This window comes from Erpetoichthys calabaricus, chromosome 15 (assembly GCF_900747795.2).
Source record: "Erpetoichthys calabaricus chromosome 15, fErpCal1.3, whole genome shotgun sequence".
Classification (NCBI taxonomy): Eukaryota; Metazoa; Chordata; class Cladistia; order Polypteriformes; family Polypteridae; genus Erpetoichthys; species Erpetoichthys calabaricus.
In genome coordinates, this window is record NC_041408.2 from 19,264,395 (window position 1) to 19,280,239 (window position 15,845).

Genomic DNA, 15,845 nt, shown 5'->3' on the forward strand with positions numbered 1-15,845 from the left:
GATACTTACATTACATTACTCCAGCCATTGTCACAAAATATTATCAGAACTGTTAACACTTATCAATACTGATAGGAGAGCGATAAACAACGTTTCTTGAATTCAATATCCACTTTTAAATTTGATGTGCATTAACAGCAAGGTAATCTTGCTACCAAATTATCAACTGTAAATTGATCCCCAAAACATTTTACTTCTAATCACCCCTGATTTGCTGCTAATGAAACAAAAAACAAGCAGTGGTGTCATTAGCAGTCCTAATCTGGCTGTTAAACCAGTCGTCAAAACCCAAAATGGTTCAGCAGGACAGCAGTATGGATGCTAACCGCCTGCCTTCTATCTTCAGCCATATCCTTCCAATAGTCTGCTGAGAAAGTGACAGAGAAAGAAAGAGCAACTGTCCAAGATATGTACGTCTTTCTTTCTTTTTTATATATAAAAACAAATTAAAATTCAAAACCAGTTTCACAAAAGGTTGTGATTTGCAATACAAACATGAGGGCTAAAACGTTACTTCATTTGGAGACAAACAGCAAAAAAAAGTCATTTACTACAGCACTGTTATTCAAGAGAAGTGGTGACATAGAGAACCGTGAGGAGGCGAGAAAGCTATGAACCGTAAACCAGGATGCCAGAACCGAAATCACTAAACTGCACTTGTTTATGGCAGACTGGTGCTGCACTGCAAATTATAAATCAAGACTCTCATGACAAGAAGTGGTGCCTCTTGGGAGGCAGTCCTTAAGCAACTCATTATCTGCCCACAGAGATTCCAGAAAATGAAAAACTTTCTCAGGTAAGGAAATCAAATTAAATGGCACACATGAAAATAAAGTTTAAAAATTCAGCTTTCAAATATATTATTCAAAGATGTTATTATTAAAGTCTTATTAACTAAAAAAACATTATCGAAATCAAAAACAAATTTCAAATTAGCCAATACAGTTTTCCAGATCTTAACACTGTTCACCTCTTTTGTAGCTCAGTGTTAACTAATTGACCCACTTGATAAATACTTTGAAATAAAAAAAGATCAGTAACTTTGATATTTATCACTCACTAATCATGTCCCACGGCTTCGCCCGCATAGTAGAGAAACAGGACAGTGAGGAGGGCCCTGCCCGGCTCCCCACTCCTGACGTCATGCTTCTCCCCTCCCCTCGGCCCGCAGCCTCAGTCTCGGATTCGCGTGAATATAATCGCTCCTGCAAGCAAACTATGATTCTTAGCACGATGAGAGAAACCTTACAGGTTTGACTCTCTTGAATTATTGTAATTATTAAATTCATGCATTCTGACAACGTAGCGTTACTCATTTGATGACTGATCCAGTCAGGTCAGTGTCTTGGAGAGTCACAGTCATTTTACTCTAATGTGGCTCAGTTCTGGTGTCATACAAATTCTGACCACCTTTGGTCCATCGATGTAGACAGATATCAATGTCGATTTATCCTGTACTAGCCGTGCCCCACAGCTCCGCCTGCATATTAGTGAAAAAAGACAGTGAGGAGGGCACCGCCTAGCTCCCTACTCCTGACGTCACGCTTCTCCCTCCCCTCGGCCCGCAGCCTCTGTTTCGATTTAGCGCAAATATATCGCTCCTGCAAGCGAACAATGAGAGAAGTCACAAAATCAACCGGAATGTTCAAGCAAATTATAGAAAAAAACCCAATCTAATATAAAGTAGTTCTCTCGTTTGCTAGCTAAGCAGAGTTAAGGTTACGCCCAGAGGCTGGCATGTGAGTGAGAAGGGCCCTGCCACCCACCCAACCCGTCTCTCTCGGATTCGTGCAAATAAATCAGTACCGCAATCAAACTATGACACTTAGCGAGATGAGAGAAGTTACAAAATCAACCAGATATAAATCTGTGAAGTAGTTCTCTCGTGAAAAATGGAGAGACATACAGACATTGAATTTTATATATATATTATATATTGTGGGATATGGCCGGCCATTCATCACGGCCAGTACCCCCAGGCCGCCAGATGGAGCCCTCCCTGTAGCGTGGAAGTGCCCCAAATGCCAGTATGGAATCATGGACAATGGAGTGTTTATTCACAGCCCTGCTGGATACCATGGGGGCCACCAGAGGACGCTGCAGGGAGGTTTAAGGACTATTTTCTCTACACCCTGGAAGTACGTCTCAGTCACATGGACAGAAGAAATGACGTACTTCCGGGATGAAAAAGAAGAGTTTTGATCTGACCCAGAAGTGCTAGGAAGTCACATGGCCTGAGGGTTCAGAAGCACTTCCGGGTCAAGGACTATAAAGGACTCTGGGAAATCCCAGACAGGGGAGCGGAGTCAGGAGGAAGGGTGGCAACGCGTCTGGGAGTGGAGGATTGTCATTGTTTACTGTGAATTGTAGTGATTTATGAATATAGTGGAGTGGAGGGTGCTTGGTGCACTTGATTATTATAATAAAGTCAAGAATTGGACTTTTATCTGCCATCTGATCTTAGGGTTCAAGGGAGCGATAGTGCCCCTATCTGTCACTATATATATATATATATATATATATATATATACACACACATACACGAGGGGGGACCCAAAAATAACCGGAAATATTTTTAAAACGTGTTTAATTTAATTTTCTGTACAAACTACAATTAGTCTCCTTCAAAGTACTCTCCATTGGCGGAAATAACCGTTTGTTCCATTGTTCGAAACATTTTTTAAATTTGTCTGAAGTAATGCCCATTAATGCTCTGGTCGTTTCTTGTTTTACCTCTTCGACGTCAGCAAAACGCCTTCCTTTCAAGTCTTTTTTCATCCGAGGGAACAAAAAGAAATCACACGGAGCTAAATCTGGTGAGTAGGGTGGGTGGTTCAGGGTTGTCATACCGTTTCAACAACAATAGTTTCTGCAACACTTTTTTCAAGAAGAAAACAAAATTTCACTGCCGCGCGTTGCTCACAATAATCGGCCATCGTAAAAAAAACGACGCTTGCACAAAACTACTTTTACAAAAAAATTCACTGAACACAAGCACAACCTTCCAGACTGATGGCACTTGGCAGACTGACTTGTGAGGAGTGTAACTAGATCGCCCTAGCGGCCCAACCACCTACTACAAGTACCAACCTAACAACAACAAAATTCCGGTTATTTTTGGGTCCCCCCTCGTGTGTGTGTGTGTATATATATATATATATATATATATATATATATACACACACACACTATATATATATATATATATATATATATATATATATACACACACACACAAACACATACATACATACACGCACACACAGATTTAATTATGCAACTGTTCGACTGACCACCGTCTCCCCGCCATTTTGGAATGCAGAGCAGGTGCTGCCATCTGTTGGCAACAAAAAGAATTTTAAGTGAAATCTCTGTGTGCAGGGCAGGTGCTGTGAATTCTCTATATAATAAACTTAAGTTATAGCGTAATGAATATTACATAATTAGATCTGGAGGTTTTATATATATATTAGAGAGAGAGAGATACGGTGATGAAAATAAGTATTGAACGCGTCAAAGTTTTCATCATTAAATATGTTTCTAATGGGGCAATTGACATGAAATTTACGTTTACCCCTGCGTCATTCCACATAATTTATGGACTCATTTGTTTTGATATCTTTGTGTGGATTACTTGGGTTGTTACCGACATCACGTGAAAATTTCATGCCAGTAGCCCCAATAGAAATATATTTACTGAGAAAACCGTTGACGCGTTCAATACTTTTTTTCCCCGCTGTATCACCTACTTAGTAAAGGCTCTGAATTTGTCTGAGGCCTTACCCTCTTACCTTCTAATGATCTCCTCTCACATTATGAGAAGGGGAGTTACTAAAGATGCATTAAATACAGCTCAGCTTTAGGACTTTTTCAAATTCTGACTTGCTATGTGGAATGCTCCGCTTTAACAGACTCGGTTAATGGTTCTATACTTATTAATGAATGCATTTCTCTCTTTATTTTCAGATTGGTGCCTACTGCTATGTGGAATGCTCTGCTTTAACACAAAAAGGCCTGAAGACTGTTTTTGATGAAGCCATAATTGCCATCTTGACCCCAAAGAGAAATGCCCTGAAAAAGAGACTAGGCTCCAGGTGCATAAACTGTTGTCTAATTACATGAGAAATGGGGAGTGAAGAAGAAGAAGAAGAGACTGCAAAGCAAAAGGAAGTGCCAAACAGAGCCTCCGAGTCAGGCTATGATTTTCAAAGAGCTCTGTGCTTGACCAGTGCATTCTGTACCGCTTTTCAAAACCCCTTGCCCACACCCCCCAACTCTACAATTCAATAGCACAGGAAAAAGGGCAAAGCAGCACACACTTTTATAAAATTAATTTAATATGTTCTGAAAGTGTCCTCCCTCAGGCATGTTTTGTCCAGGATTTAACCCACTCAATGCCTTACCAGCTTTTACACCAATCTTCTCTACACTGAAGAAACTCTTATGTCTAAGAAGCGAGGTTGTCTGTAAGACATTCTGCAGAGGTTCAGTTGCTTTAAAAATATAAACAAAGAGGAAAAAAATGTCATCGAGTTTAACACTCATCAGGCTAGTGGCAAAGGGGCTGCCCGAACCCACACAGACTTCTTTTTATCCTCTGCCGTGGAGTGGTGCCATCATCCGTCACTGGGACTCACTGTTCCGTTTGCAGCTTTATTTGCTCTTATAGGTCAGATGCTTCCTGTACCAGTAAATCCATGAGGGTGCAACGAGGAGTCCCATGACGAAGCCAAAAGTTGCCCCCAGTGTGCAGGAGACTGGCCAGACCTGCCCAAACAGAAAAACACAACATCAATAGAAGCACAATATAAGCATTCAGTTCAGTCCAAGCTATCGCTTCTTCTCATTAGCCTGTGGTAGAGCCCCCATTGCCGAACAGCACTTTCATAACGACGGGAAATTTGAATACAAGACTGTAGCTATCCAGTAAGTCCACAGTTGGAATTGGATGCTGGAGGTTTCTTAACACAGCTTTGCCTGTGTTTGGATTTCAATGCAAAGTGACACAAAAAGAGTGACTAAACACTATTTGCTGTAAGCTTTTTTTATTCAATGCACATTAAATGCAACGAAGATAGTTTTATTTGGCTATTAAAGGTTAGTAGTACATCTACAGTGTAACTGTAGATTTTTGTTTTCTTCCTTAATCACTCCCCAGGATGTATTTTAAACTGAATAAAAAAAAAACTACAAAGCTTTACAGTGTCTTGTAAGTCTTCCCTTTCTTTTAGCGAGCTGCCACTCCCTTCTGCCTGTTAGAATTGGTACCAAGATCTAATCAAAAGCTACTCTGCAGGAGTCGGACAATAACATCAAAAATAAAAATTAAAAAAAGCATAGTTGTAATGGAAGATGGCGGCACGGTGATGCAGTGGGTAGCGCTGCTGCCTCGCAGTAAGGAGACCTGGCGTCACTTCCCGGGTCCTCCCTGTATGGTGTTTGCATGTTCTCCCCGTGTCTGCGTGGGTTTCCTCTGGGTGCTCCGGTTTCCTCCCACAGCCCAAAGACATGCAGGTTAGGTGCATTGGTGATCCTAAATTGTCCCTAGTGTGTGCTTGGTGTGTGTGGGCTGGCATGCTGCCCGGGGTTTGTTTCCTGTCTTGCGCCCTGTGTTGGCTGGGATTGGCTCCAGCAGACCCCCTGTGACGATGCGGGTTCGGCTTCGTGCTCCCATCGGCTGTTAGGGAGCCCTTGAACCCAACACCGTCGGTAATGTCACCGATGAGCTAGACAGTGGGGCAATAACAATGAGCAAGGGGATGGTAGAAGTGCAAAAGTGCTTTTATTAAAAGACAATCTAATGTTCAAACAAAACAGTGTTCATATTAAAGTGCTGTGCAGTTCAATGTCTACTTTAAATAAATAATCCATAATACATTTGTGAAGTGGAGGTTAAAATCCATTAGAAAACATCTTTAAAACAACGAGGTTAAAACCATGCAGAAAGCTGTCCTTTTAAAAATCCGGTGCATCCTTCTATTGGCAGCCCCCCTTTGCTACTCCCACCTGGGCTTCTCAACAGGGGAGTCGCTCTACATGCAGCTGACCTTCTCTGCACTATCCTGCTTCAGCTGTTTGGATCGCCTCACCGACCCCTGGCTCCAGTAGGCTCCTCCAGACAGCGACTTGGGTGCCACAGCGACCGGGGCGCCCACGCTGGGGAATACACACCCCAAGTCACCAACTCCCGCTGCCGTCCGCGGCCTTATGCGGAGAGTCATCCATCTTCCGTTCACTCCCGCCCTTCAGAATCAACTCTGCGGAAGCGACCACTGCTGCTACTACTCCGGTGTCGGCCTAACACCCAAGCTACCTGTACAGCTGCACGCGAGCCTGCACTCGCTTGCTCTCCCGCACCGACTTTCTCTCTCTCCACTGCTTCCTCCTGCAACCTCCGTTTCTTTCCGTCTTTCCTTTTACTTCTTCCGTCTTTAACCTGCTCGCGCTTCTCTATATATGCAGAGAGGACATGGCAGCTGCAGCCCATTAGCCACAGGAACGATCACGGATGTAGGCAGTCTCTCACCTGTGCACTTAGGTGAGAAATGCCCACACCGCTGATCGCCCTGCGGCTCACTACAGTCACCACGCCCCCTCACTAAGCCACGAGCGCGGAGATTATTTATTTAACACTAGAATTACCAGAGTCTACGAAAAAAACCGTAGATCCAGCCCACCTTAAAACCGTTCTCACCTCTCTTTTGTCTTCTAAATGTGCCGATTAAGAGGAGCAGCGAGCAGCCGGCTATTCCATCCCCCACCGTCGCAGAACATTCACTAAGTTTTCCCAGCTCATGCCTTGTTTGATTATCTGGGAGTGACTGAACTGCTGGAGTTTTAGTGTGGAAATAATAGATCGCTATTTGGAATACATGCATTTCATGCGTGTTCCGTTTCTACAGTAATCTGTGTAAACACATTGCTAAAACAGAAACTTTTTCATATTTTAGTAATAAATGTTACAAAATGTAGGCATAAACTATAGAATCTGTGAAGCCTGAAGTCCAAACATCAAATAAACACTTTCACAAAAGGTTCAAGGATGATACAACAGCTTCCGTGGCTTAATGCTACGGTTTGCTGACTTGGACCACAGCTACCCTACCGTGCTACAGACACGTGAGTTCGATTCCCAGCTTTGAAGAAAGTGTTTTTTTTTTTCCTCAAACGGACATTGAATTTATAAATTGGTATGCACTGTAAATCGTTAACTTTAAAATGTCAATTGCGGTTATTTCTGTTGATTAATTCATGCTTTTTTACTTAAGAGTCAGAACAGGAGCTTTTTCAGCTTATTCAGCTTCTGATCTGACTCAAACAGCGCCAGTATAACTTCACACCCAACCTGACGCTGTTCATTTTCAAATAATATTGCATTACTTCGACGTTGTTTTCTGATCGGTACTATTCATGTCATAAAATGATTTCTTCAAAACGTCACATATATTTGTCTCTTTCTTTTTTTAAAATGTGCGTTGTAGCACTCAGCAACTGGCCACCTGCATGTTCTTGCGCACACTGAATAAGACAGCGCTATATGCAATCATCAGATTCAAATGTTAACAGTTATATAGCACAGAACGGAAATCAGCAGTTCTTAGCATTGCACCACGCAAGCTGTCATATCAACCGCCTACTGTAACTTGCTTTCTTTTTTCTTCGGTTATAGTCTTGAATAAAAGTGCACTTGTTTTGTTATACTTTTACATCAACATATGTTCCTGTGTTTGAGCTACATGGGCATGCTCAAAAAATACACGTATAATGCCACGAAAAGTGCATGCAGACACTTCAGTTCGCAAGCATTGGTACGACAATGCAGTCACAAGTACACTGCAGGGCTTTAGCGCGTCTTTATGTGAAAACAGCAGTGTCAGATGGGGAGTGTCTGATGATTGCATATAGCGCTGAAGTTACTGCTCTTTACTATGCTTTCCTCTGTATGTCCTGGAGTACAAAAGAAACAGCATACAGCAACACGTGGGGACTGGCAATACTGGGGGAAAAAATACGCGGTTGTATGTATCGTGATACACTGCAGAACTATAGAGCATCTTTATGTGATAACAGCAGTGTCAGATGGGGGGCGGTAGGGAAGGATCTTGAACGCGACTGAGACAATGGAAAGTGAATTTAAAAAAAAAAATAAAGCTAACCTTTACAAATATCATAAATTACACCGGCTGTTACAAACTGAAATCAAATGTATCTTTTTATTCTAAAATAGTGAAAATAAGAACACTTCTCAAAATGGAGTTGTGCAGGATCGAACTCATGACCTTCGGACTCCCAGCCAGCGACGGATACTGTTGCGCCACGGAAGCAGTGATAGTTAATGTGTGTCAATGTCGCATACTAAGGTGGCTTTTTTTGGCGGTGGCTTTTTTTTTTTGTACCTTTTGTGAAAGTGTTTCTTTGATATTTGGACTTCAGGCTTCATACATTATATAGTTTATGCCTACATTTTGTCATTTGCTACTAGAATATTGTAAAACGTTTCTGTTTTAACAATGTGTTTACACAGATTACTGTAGAAATGCAACACATATGAAATGCGTGTGTTCCAAATAACAATCTATTATTTCTACTCTAAAACTCCACTTCACTCCCAGATAATCAATCAAGGCATGAGCTGGGAGTTGCTCATTTACGTTTTAAGTTGTTGGGGGGATGGAATAGCCGGCTGCTGGCAGCTTGTCTTTATCAGTACATTTAGATGACAAAAGACGCTGGCGGAGAGGTGAGAACGGTTTTAAGAATCGATTTAAGGTGGGCCGGATCTATGAGTTTTTTCGTAGGCTCTGGTAATTCTAGTGTTAAAACTAAACGGCCTTTGCTGGAAGAGCTGTGGACCCATAACACCACATCCCCGTGACCCTGTGTTAGGATATAGTGGGTTGGATAATGGATGGATGGATAATAGATGGATGGTAATGGAAGATAGCACAACCCAAGGCCCTGCATGAAAGGGAGTCTTACATTCCATTTTTCCTACTTGTACAAAGCTACTTTGTTAGTGAGCACAGTTATAAAAGAAGCGACAACAGTCTCATCAATAAATATACAGGCACATAACTGTTGATGCAGAACGTTATATCAGAAAAAGACACAAACAAAGCAAATAAGGAGATTTCAGCTCAGTTTATTGAGATTCAGAGTATGACAAAGCAACTGATCAAAGTCCAAAGGCGTTTCAGCAGGAGTCATTCAGAGACAGATTTAATTGAAGTTTCAGATCCCAGGGCGACAATTCTTAAAGATCCTTGCTGCTCTCGGGTTTGAAGGTTGAACTCCTAGTTTAGAACAAGTGCAGTCTTTAGAAAGTATAGCTGTAGGACAAAAGTGTAAATGGCACAGTGGGGAGAGCACTTAGGCTTTAATCATCTGGAAGAGAAGTGTCATTATGACTAAAACCGAGGGCGAGTCTGAAGGGTATATAAAAAGCAAGGACAATCTAGCCACACATCTCATTTTCTGTTCACTTTTTTAAGATGGAAAGGGTTGGTTGTGCTTCACACTTTGTAGTATTATTAATAAGTAGTATTATTTTTCATGGCCCATCTGGAGATATTTTTTTTTACTCTTTGCACAGCTTTCACGGACAGCTACGTCTGCCAAATTAAATCATGAAGATTGTATTGGCTTTACTCCCCTATAGCATTTTTACACCACTATTCTTTCAAAATGGTTGTCAAGCTTTTAAACATACTACACATAAGAAAAATATGAATTTTACATCTGCTTATGTTGTTGGGGGGCGGCACAGTGGCGCTGCTGCCTCGCAGTTGGGAGACTTGGGGACCTGGGTTCGCTTCCCGGGTCCTCCCTGTGTCTGCGTGGGTTTCCTCCGGGCGCTCCGGTTTCCTCCCACAGTCCAAAGACATGCAGGTTAGGTGGATTGGCGATTCTAAATTGGCCCTAGTGTGTGCTTGGTGTGTTTGTGTGTGTCCTGCGGTGGGTTGGCACCCTGCCCGGGATTGGTTCCTGCCTTGTTGGCTGGGATTGGCTCCAGCAGACCCCCGTGACCCTGTGTTCGGATTCAGCGGGTTGGAAAATGGATGGATGGATTATGTTGTTGGGACAAAGCCTAATCGCAAACGCCTACTACAACTTGCATAATTTGATAATAATGAATGGCTGAGAATTTAGCACACCCAAGTAAAAAAATACACAAGTGCATATATAGAGTTTCAGCATATTATCACCAATTAAATATTAACTGGTGTGAATATCTTACAATTGTAGAAGTATGTGGGACAATATTTTTTTCTTTGATACAAGATCATTTTAAATTAATAAACAAATTTGACATCACTTGTTGATAATTTTTTTTGAATACATTTTTGTATACCAAACATAACTAAGATTATGATTAACAAAAAAGAGACAATTGAGACTTGTAACATGATGCCACTTTCTTGCAGATATTTTGTTTTTTGTTTTTAATCAAAAAAGTGTTTCAGAGTGATAAAGCCAACTTCTCAGCCACTATGATATCAAAATTAAAGAGAAGCAAATATGTTGCATGACTAACTGTATTATTTCCATAACTGTTCACTCAATTAACGCAGAGCATTAGTTAATTCTGTAATTGAATGAACTGTGTCAACAATAATTTAGTCAGATTTTCTCTTGCTGCAAGCCATTTTCTTTTCAACATATGCAACTTTTTAGATTTATTAGCTACAGTATTTTTAGACATAAACATGCAGGTCCAAAAGCATCAAGGTGAAATCATAGTAACTATGAGGACATTGAGAAGGATAGGTGTTACACTTTGAAATAGGAAGAGATTATTTAATCTCAGACTGGTGTTAGATACATCATAATAATAATTCATTACATTTATATAGCGCTTCTCTCAGTACTCAAAGCGCTATCCACACAGTCTCCTTACTGCAAAGCAGCAGCACTACCACTGCGTCACCTGTGAGGACAATATTTTTGAAAAAATAATATTTTTGAGGAAATCCAATTACTAATGTAAACAAACAGCAAGCATGAAATGGGGGTTAAAGGAAAAAAATGATACTGTTTATATTTCCAGTACAGAAAAAGAAACAATTATATATATTTTTTTTTTCAGACCGTACAGGAGCTGCAAAACCACCACACCTTCTTGTGTACGCCCGGCCAACAGAGATGTGCAATTACAGTGGGTATAGAAAAGAATCCCCACCTTCGAAATATTCTTTTTTTTTTTTTTGAATGAAAACACACACAAAAAAATAGTTCTTCCCAGCTTTACATACTCAATACAACCTATAACATCCAAGTGAAAGATATCACAGCTACCGTTATGAAAAATTGTAAATAATCAAAAACAAGACCTACAGTGGAACCTCTGGTCATGACTATAATTTGTTCCAAAACTCTGGTCGCAACCCGATTTGATCGTGACCCGAAGTAATTTCCCCCCATAGGATTGTATGTAAATACAATTAATCCGTTCCAGACCGTATGAACTGAATGTAAATACAGTGGAACCTCAGTTTGCGAGTAACTTGGTTTACGAGTGTTTTGCAAGACGAGCAAAAATTTTTTAAAAATTTTGACTTGATAAATGAGCGAGGTCTTGCAGTAAGAGTAGTATGTATACGTTTTGTCTGCTGAGCGTCATGTGATCACAACTGAGCTGATGGTTCTTCTCTCTCTCGCTGCGGGATTGTGGGCAGTCTTCTCCTATTCTCTGTCTGAGTCGGTGTGCCTCACTCATATAGTCAACATCTGTACGAGCGTATACTGTTTACTACAGCATTAGCATTGTGACTGTGTGTGCACGTGTGTGTGTGTGTGTGTGTGCTCGCTCGCTCGTGTGTATGTGTGTGTATACGCGCGTGTGTGCTGTGACGTGCAAGTCCCCGTCTTGCACCCTAAAACACGAAGCTGAGTCTCAGTACTTTCGCAACACCAGCTTTATTCAGCTTGAAACAGCAACAGCGCGGTTATTTATACACAGACAAAGCAGTCGGGCAGGTTTCTCTCTCTGTCCACGTGACTGTTAACACTTCCGGGTCAGATAAAAACAGCCCGGAAGCACTTTATTTCTTCCAACCATGTGACTGGGATCTACTTCCGGGCTGTATGGAAAATAAACATCTCTGCGTCTCCCTGCAGTGTCTCCTGGCGGACCCGACGTTATCCAGCAGGACTATGTATTAAAACTCCATAGGCCATGATGCCCTGCTGGAATTCGGGGCATCTCCACGTTGCAAGGAGGGCTCCATCTAGCGGCCTGGGGGTATTGGCCGGGATGAATGGCCAGCCATATCCCACACTGGCCACACGAGGACATTCACTTTTTTCTCCTTCAGCCACTGTGTGGTCAATTTTGCTGTGTGCTTCGGGTCGTTGTCGTGTTGAAAGGTGAACTTTCTGCCAGTCTTCATCTATCTGGCAGAGGGTAGCAGGTTTTCCTCAAGCATTTGACGGTATTTTGCCCCATCCATTTTTCCTTCTAACCTAACGACAGCCCCAGGCCCTGTGGCAGAGAAACACCCCCACAACAGGATGCTGCCACCTCCAGGCTTTACTGTAGGTATGGTGTGTTGTGGATGGTGAGCTGCATTGGATTTCAGCCAGGTATACCGTTTGGTATTGAGGCCAAAACAGTTCGATTTTTGCCTCATCTTTTTCCACTTGGTATCAGAATCTTCAAGGTGCATTCTGGAAAAGCTCATAGCCATAATTTGGTCCTTCTTGAGAAGTGGCTTTTTCCTTGCTACTCTCCCAAACAAGCCACAATTGTGGAGTGCTTGTGAAATTGTTGTCACATGCACACAATGACAACTCTTTGCCATAAAACCCTGTAACTCAAAGTGGCCATTGGCCTCTTGGTAGCCTCTCTTACCAGTTTCCTCCTTGCTCTTCCATCCAGTTTGGAGAGCCGGCCAGATCCAGGGAGGGTCCTAGTAGTACCAAACACTTGACACTTCTTTATTACGGACTTTACTGTGCTCCTTGGGATTGATAAATCCTTTGAGATTTTTTTGTATCCATCTCCTGCCTTATGTCTGTCCACAACTCTATCCCTGAGATCTTTTGAAAGTGGCTTGCCACTCATAGTCAGTTGTTTTCTGTCAGTTGTACTACCAAGCAAGGGGATGAATGCTCCAGAAATAGCTGTTTTTATGCTTCACTAATCCCACTGATTACAACTGATCACAGGTGGATCCCAGTAACCATGGTCTGCAATGGAAATGGTGGTTACTTGCACCTGTTTGAGTATACAAATATTGTTTAGGAGGGGGGTGATCCTTTATTCAACTCAGTACTTCAGTACTCACCGAATCATCCTACTGTTTGCACTTAAAACAGGTGGGTAGTTGGTGGAAACATAGCCGTAGCGAGGTGAGGATATCGGGAGATCTTCCATTAGGCCCCAGGTGCCCCAAGGGAGGCGGGTTTGTCTCTGAACCCATAGCTTCCTCCTCCAAGTTTACGAGGTCATACCGGATAGACACCCCTTTAGCCGTTTTCTTGCATGGCTGCAACTCCACCAGGCGGGCACGACGGGTCCTGGTCGGGTTTGATTTGGGACCAGTCTCTCCCCAGAATCAAGGCATAAGTAGACTTTGGGACTACCGCCACCCGCTTGTGGCTTAATTGCCCTCAAACCATGATCCAACAGTATTCAGTGGGGTACTTCTTGTCCTGACTGATCTATGTGCAGTCATACTGTTCTGAACAGACGTAAAGGTGAGCAGCGATGGTGATGCTGCTGCCAGTGTCATAGATGGCGTAGACCAGGTGTCCATTTAATCTGGCCATGCCAGAGAAGTCAGGAATGAGAATAGACAAAGGCTCACTGAATTCTGTACCTTGAATAACTTAGTTATTGGGGGAAGCATGTTTCCACACTTGTATATACTGTACACAAGCTCACATGTTACTCGCCCAATCGCAGAGACAAGAACCAAATAGACCACTTGCTGATTAATGGCGCATGGAGGCGATTGCTGCTTGATGTAAAAGTGAGGAGAGGAGCAGACGTTGTAAGTGATCACCATCTAGTAACAGCCATTGCAAGACTGAAATTAAGGAGCACAGGACGGAAAACCAACTCATAGAAACGTTTCAATGTAGACCTGCTGAAGAACAGTGAAGCCAAGAAAGCTTTTGTTACTCAAATCAAAAACAGATACTAGGCATTACAAAATCTGGAAAGTGAATATAATGAAGAAAGAATTAAATCAGAAGTGGAGGAATGCTTAGGCTATAGACAGAAAGGGAGAAGAAAGGAATGGATATCAGAAGGGACATGGTCAGTCACTGACAGACAACGTAGACTCAAAAAGAAGCTGAATGACACAAAGTCAGTTAGACTCAAGAAAACAAACAATATAGAGAAGCCCATAGAACTATAAAGAGAATAGTGAGGGCAGACAAACAAGCCTTCATGGATGGTCTTGCAGTGCAAGCTGAAGAGGGAGCTAGTAAGGGAGAACAGGGAAAGGTCTACAAGATCACAAAAGATTTATGTGGCAGGGGTAGAACAACAGTAGTACCTGTTAAAGATAAACAAGGAAACCCGATGGATGGAAAATTTTAAAGAAGTATTAAACAGACCTCCACCAGAAGAAGACCTCGATACTGACATGAAGCCACCAGGAAAAGAAGAAATAATAGCAGCAGTGAAATCACTAAAGAATGGAAAATCCCTAGGATATGACAACTTAAACGCTGAACGTTTCAAGGTAGACCCTGAACTCGCAGCCACTATCCTCCATCCTCTATTTAGAACTATCTGGTAGGAAGCTCAGGTTCTGGAGGAATGGAATAAGGGAATTATAATCAAAATTCAAAAAAAAAAAAAAAAAGAAATCGCTCAGTGATTGTAATAACTGCCGTGGAGTTACACTCCTCCTCATCCCCAGTAAGATTCTAGGTAAGATCATCATCAAACGAACATCAGAAGCAGTAGATAAGTCACTGAGGAAAGAGCAAGCAGGTTTTACGGAAAGGGAGATGCTGTACTGACCAGATCTTTGATTCACGCAACATCATTGAGCAGAGACAACTGTACATCACTTGTCGATTTCGAACAAGCCTCTGACAGCATTCACAGGGAGAGTCTTTGGCATATCTTGAGAGCTTATGGAGTTCCACAGTATTTGGTGAAGCTTATTAAAAGTTTCTATGTCAACTTCTACTGCAGTGTGGGCTACAATGACTTACATTTTTAAGTGAAAGCTGGTGTGTGGCAAGGATGCGTAATTTCTGTTACACTGTCCAATGTTGCCATTGACTGGATTATTCTTTTTTTTTCCTTTATATATATTATTTATTTATATATATTATATAAATAAGTATGGGGTAGTCAGCTGCCAACCCTTCATATAAGTCACAATGTGCATGTTGTGCCTCGCCTGCAAAAAAAAAAAAAAAAAAAGAGCCAGGAGATAACTCCTTTCTCGTCACAGTCAGCATTGCCAGGTGGCAGTCTGCTCAAAGATGAGGAGGCAGGTTTCAACATCCTCTCACGGCCACATAGGAACCAAATGTTGGGCTGGCCTTTGCCTTCTAGCGGGGTGTCCTCCTTTATGAACTCCAAGATGTGCCTCTGCGCCAGCCTTGCCTGTAGTTGAACGAGCTGCTCCCGGCTCCAACATTGCTGGGGCCAGACTACCCTGCCAACTATACCACGTGTAGTTGGGCAGTGAAAAAGCAGTCTCGAAAAGAAAGAAGACGTTTTGGGACGCCAACAGGGTTGCCCAGTTTATTCAGAATATTATTATGAATAGAAAAGGCACGGTCTAGTGCTACTCCGCACGCCGGGGTTTCTCATAAACAATGAAAAGTTGACTTGCTCTTAGGTGTGTCAGTGCTCTGTTGAGCGGCTAGCT

At 42.1% G+C, this 15,845-nt stretch overlaps 2 protein-coding genes across 3 annotated transcripts in view; one reads left to right on the forward strand and one right to left on the reverse strand.

Annotated features, from left to right (window-relative positions):
- Positions 1–5,200, forward strand: part of rhoq (ras homolog family member Q) — a 119,591-nt gene extending 114,391 nt beyond the window's left edge. For both annotated transcript variants that reach the window (XM_051919637.1, XM_028820911.2), the window contains one exon: positions 3,967–5,200. In XM_051919637.1, coding sequence (XP_051775597.1) covers positions 3,967–4,122 — 156 coding nt within the window. In that variant the 3' untranslated portion in view covers positions 4,123–5,200. The remainder of the gene's footprint in view (positions 1–3,966) is intronic.
- Positions 4,320–15,845, reverse strand: part of pigf (phosphatidylinositol glycan anchor biosynthesis, class F) — a 51,480-nt gene continuing 39,954 nt past the window's right edge. The window contains exon 6 of the mRNA XM_028820910.2: positions 4,320–4,767. Coding sequence (XP_028676743.2) covers positions 4,654–4,767 — 114 coding nt within the window. The 3' untranslated portion in view covers positions 4,320–4,653. The remainder of the gene's footprint in view (positions 4,768–15,845) is intronic.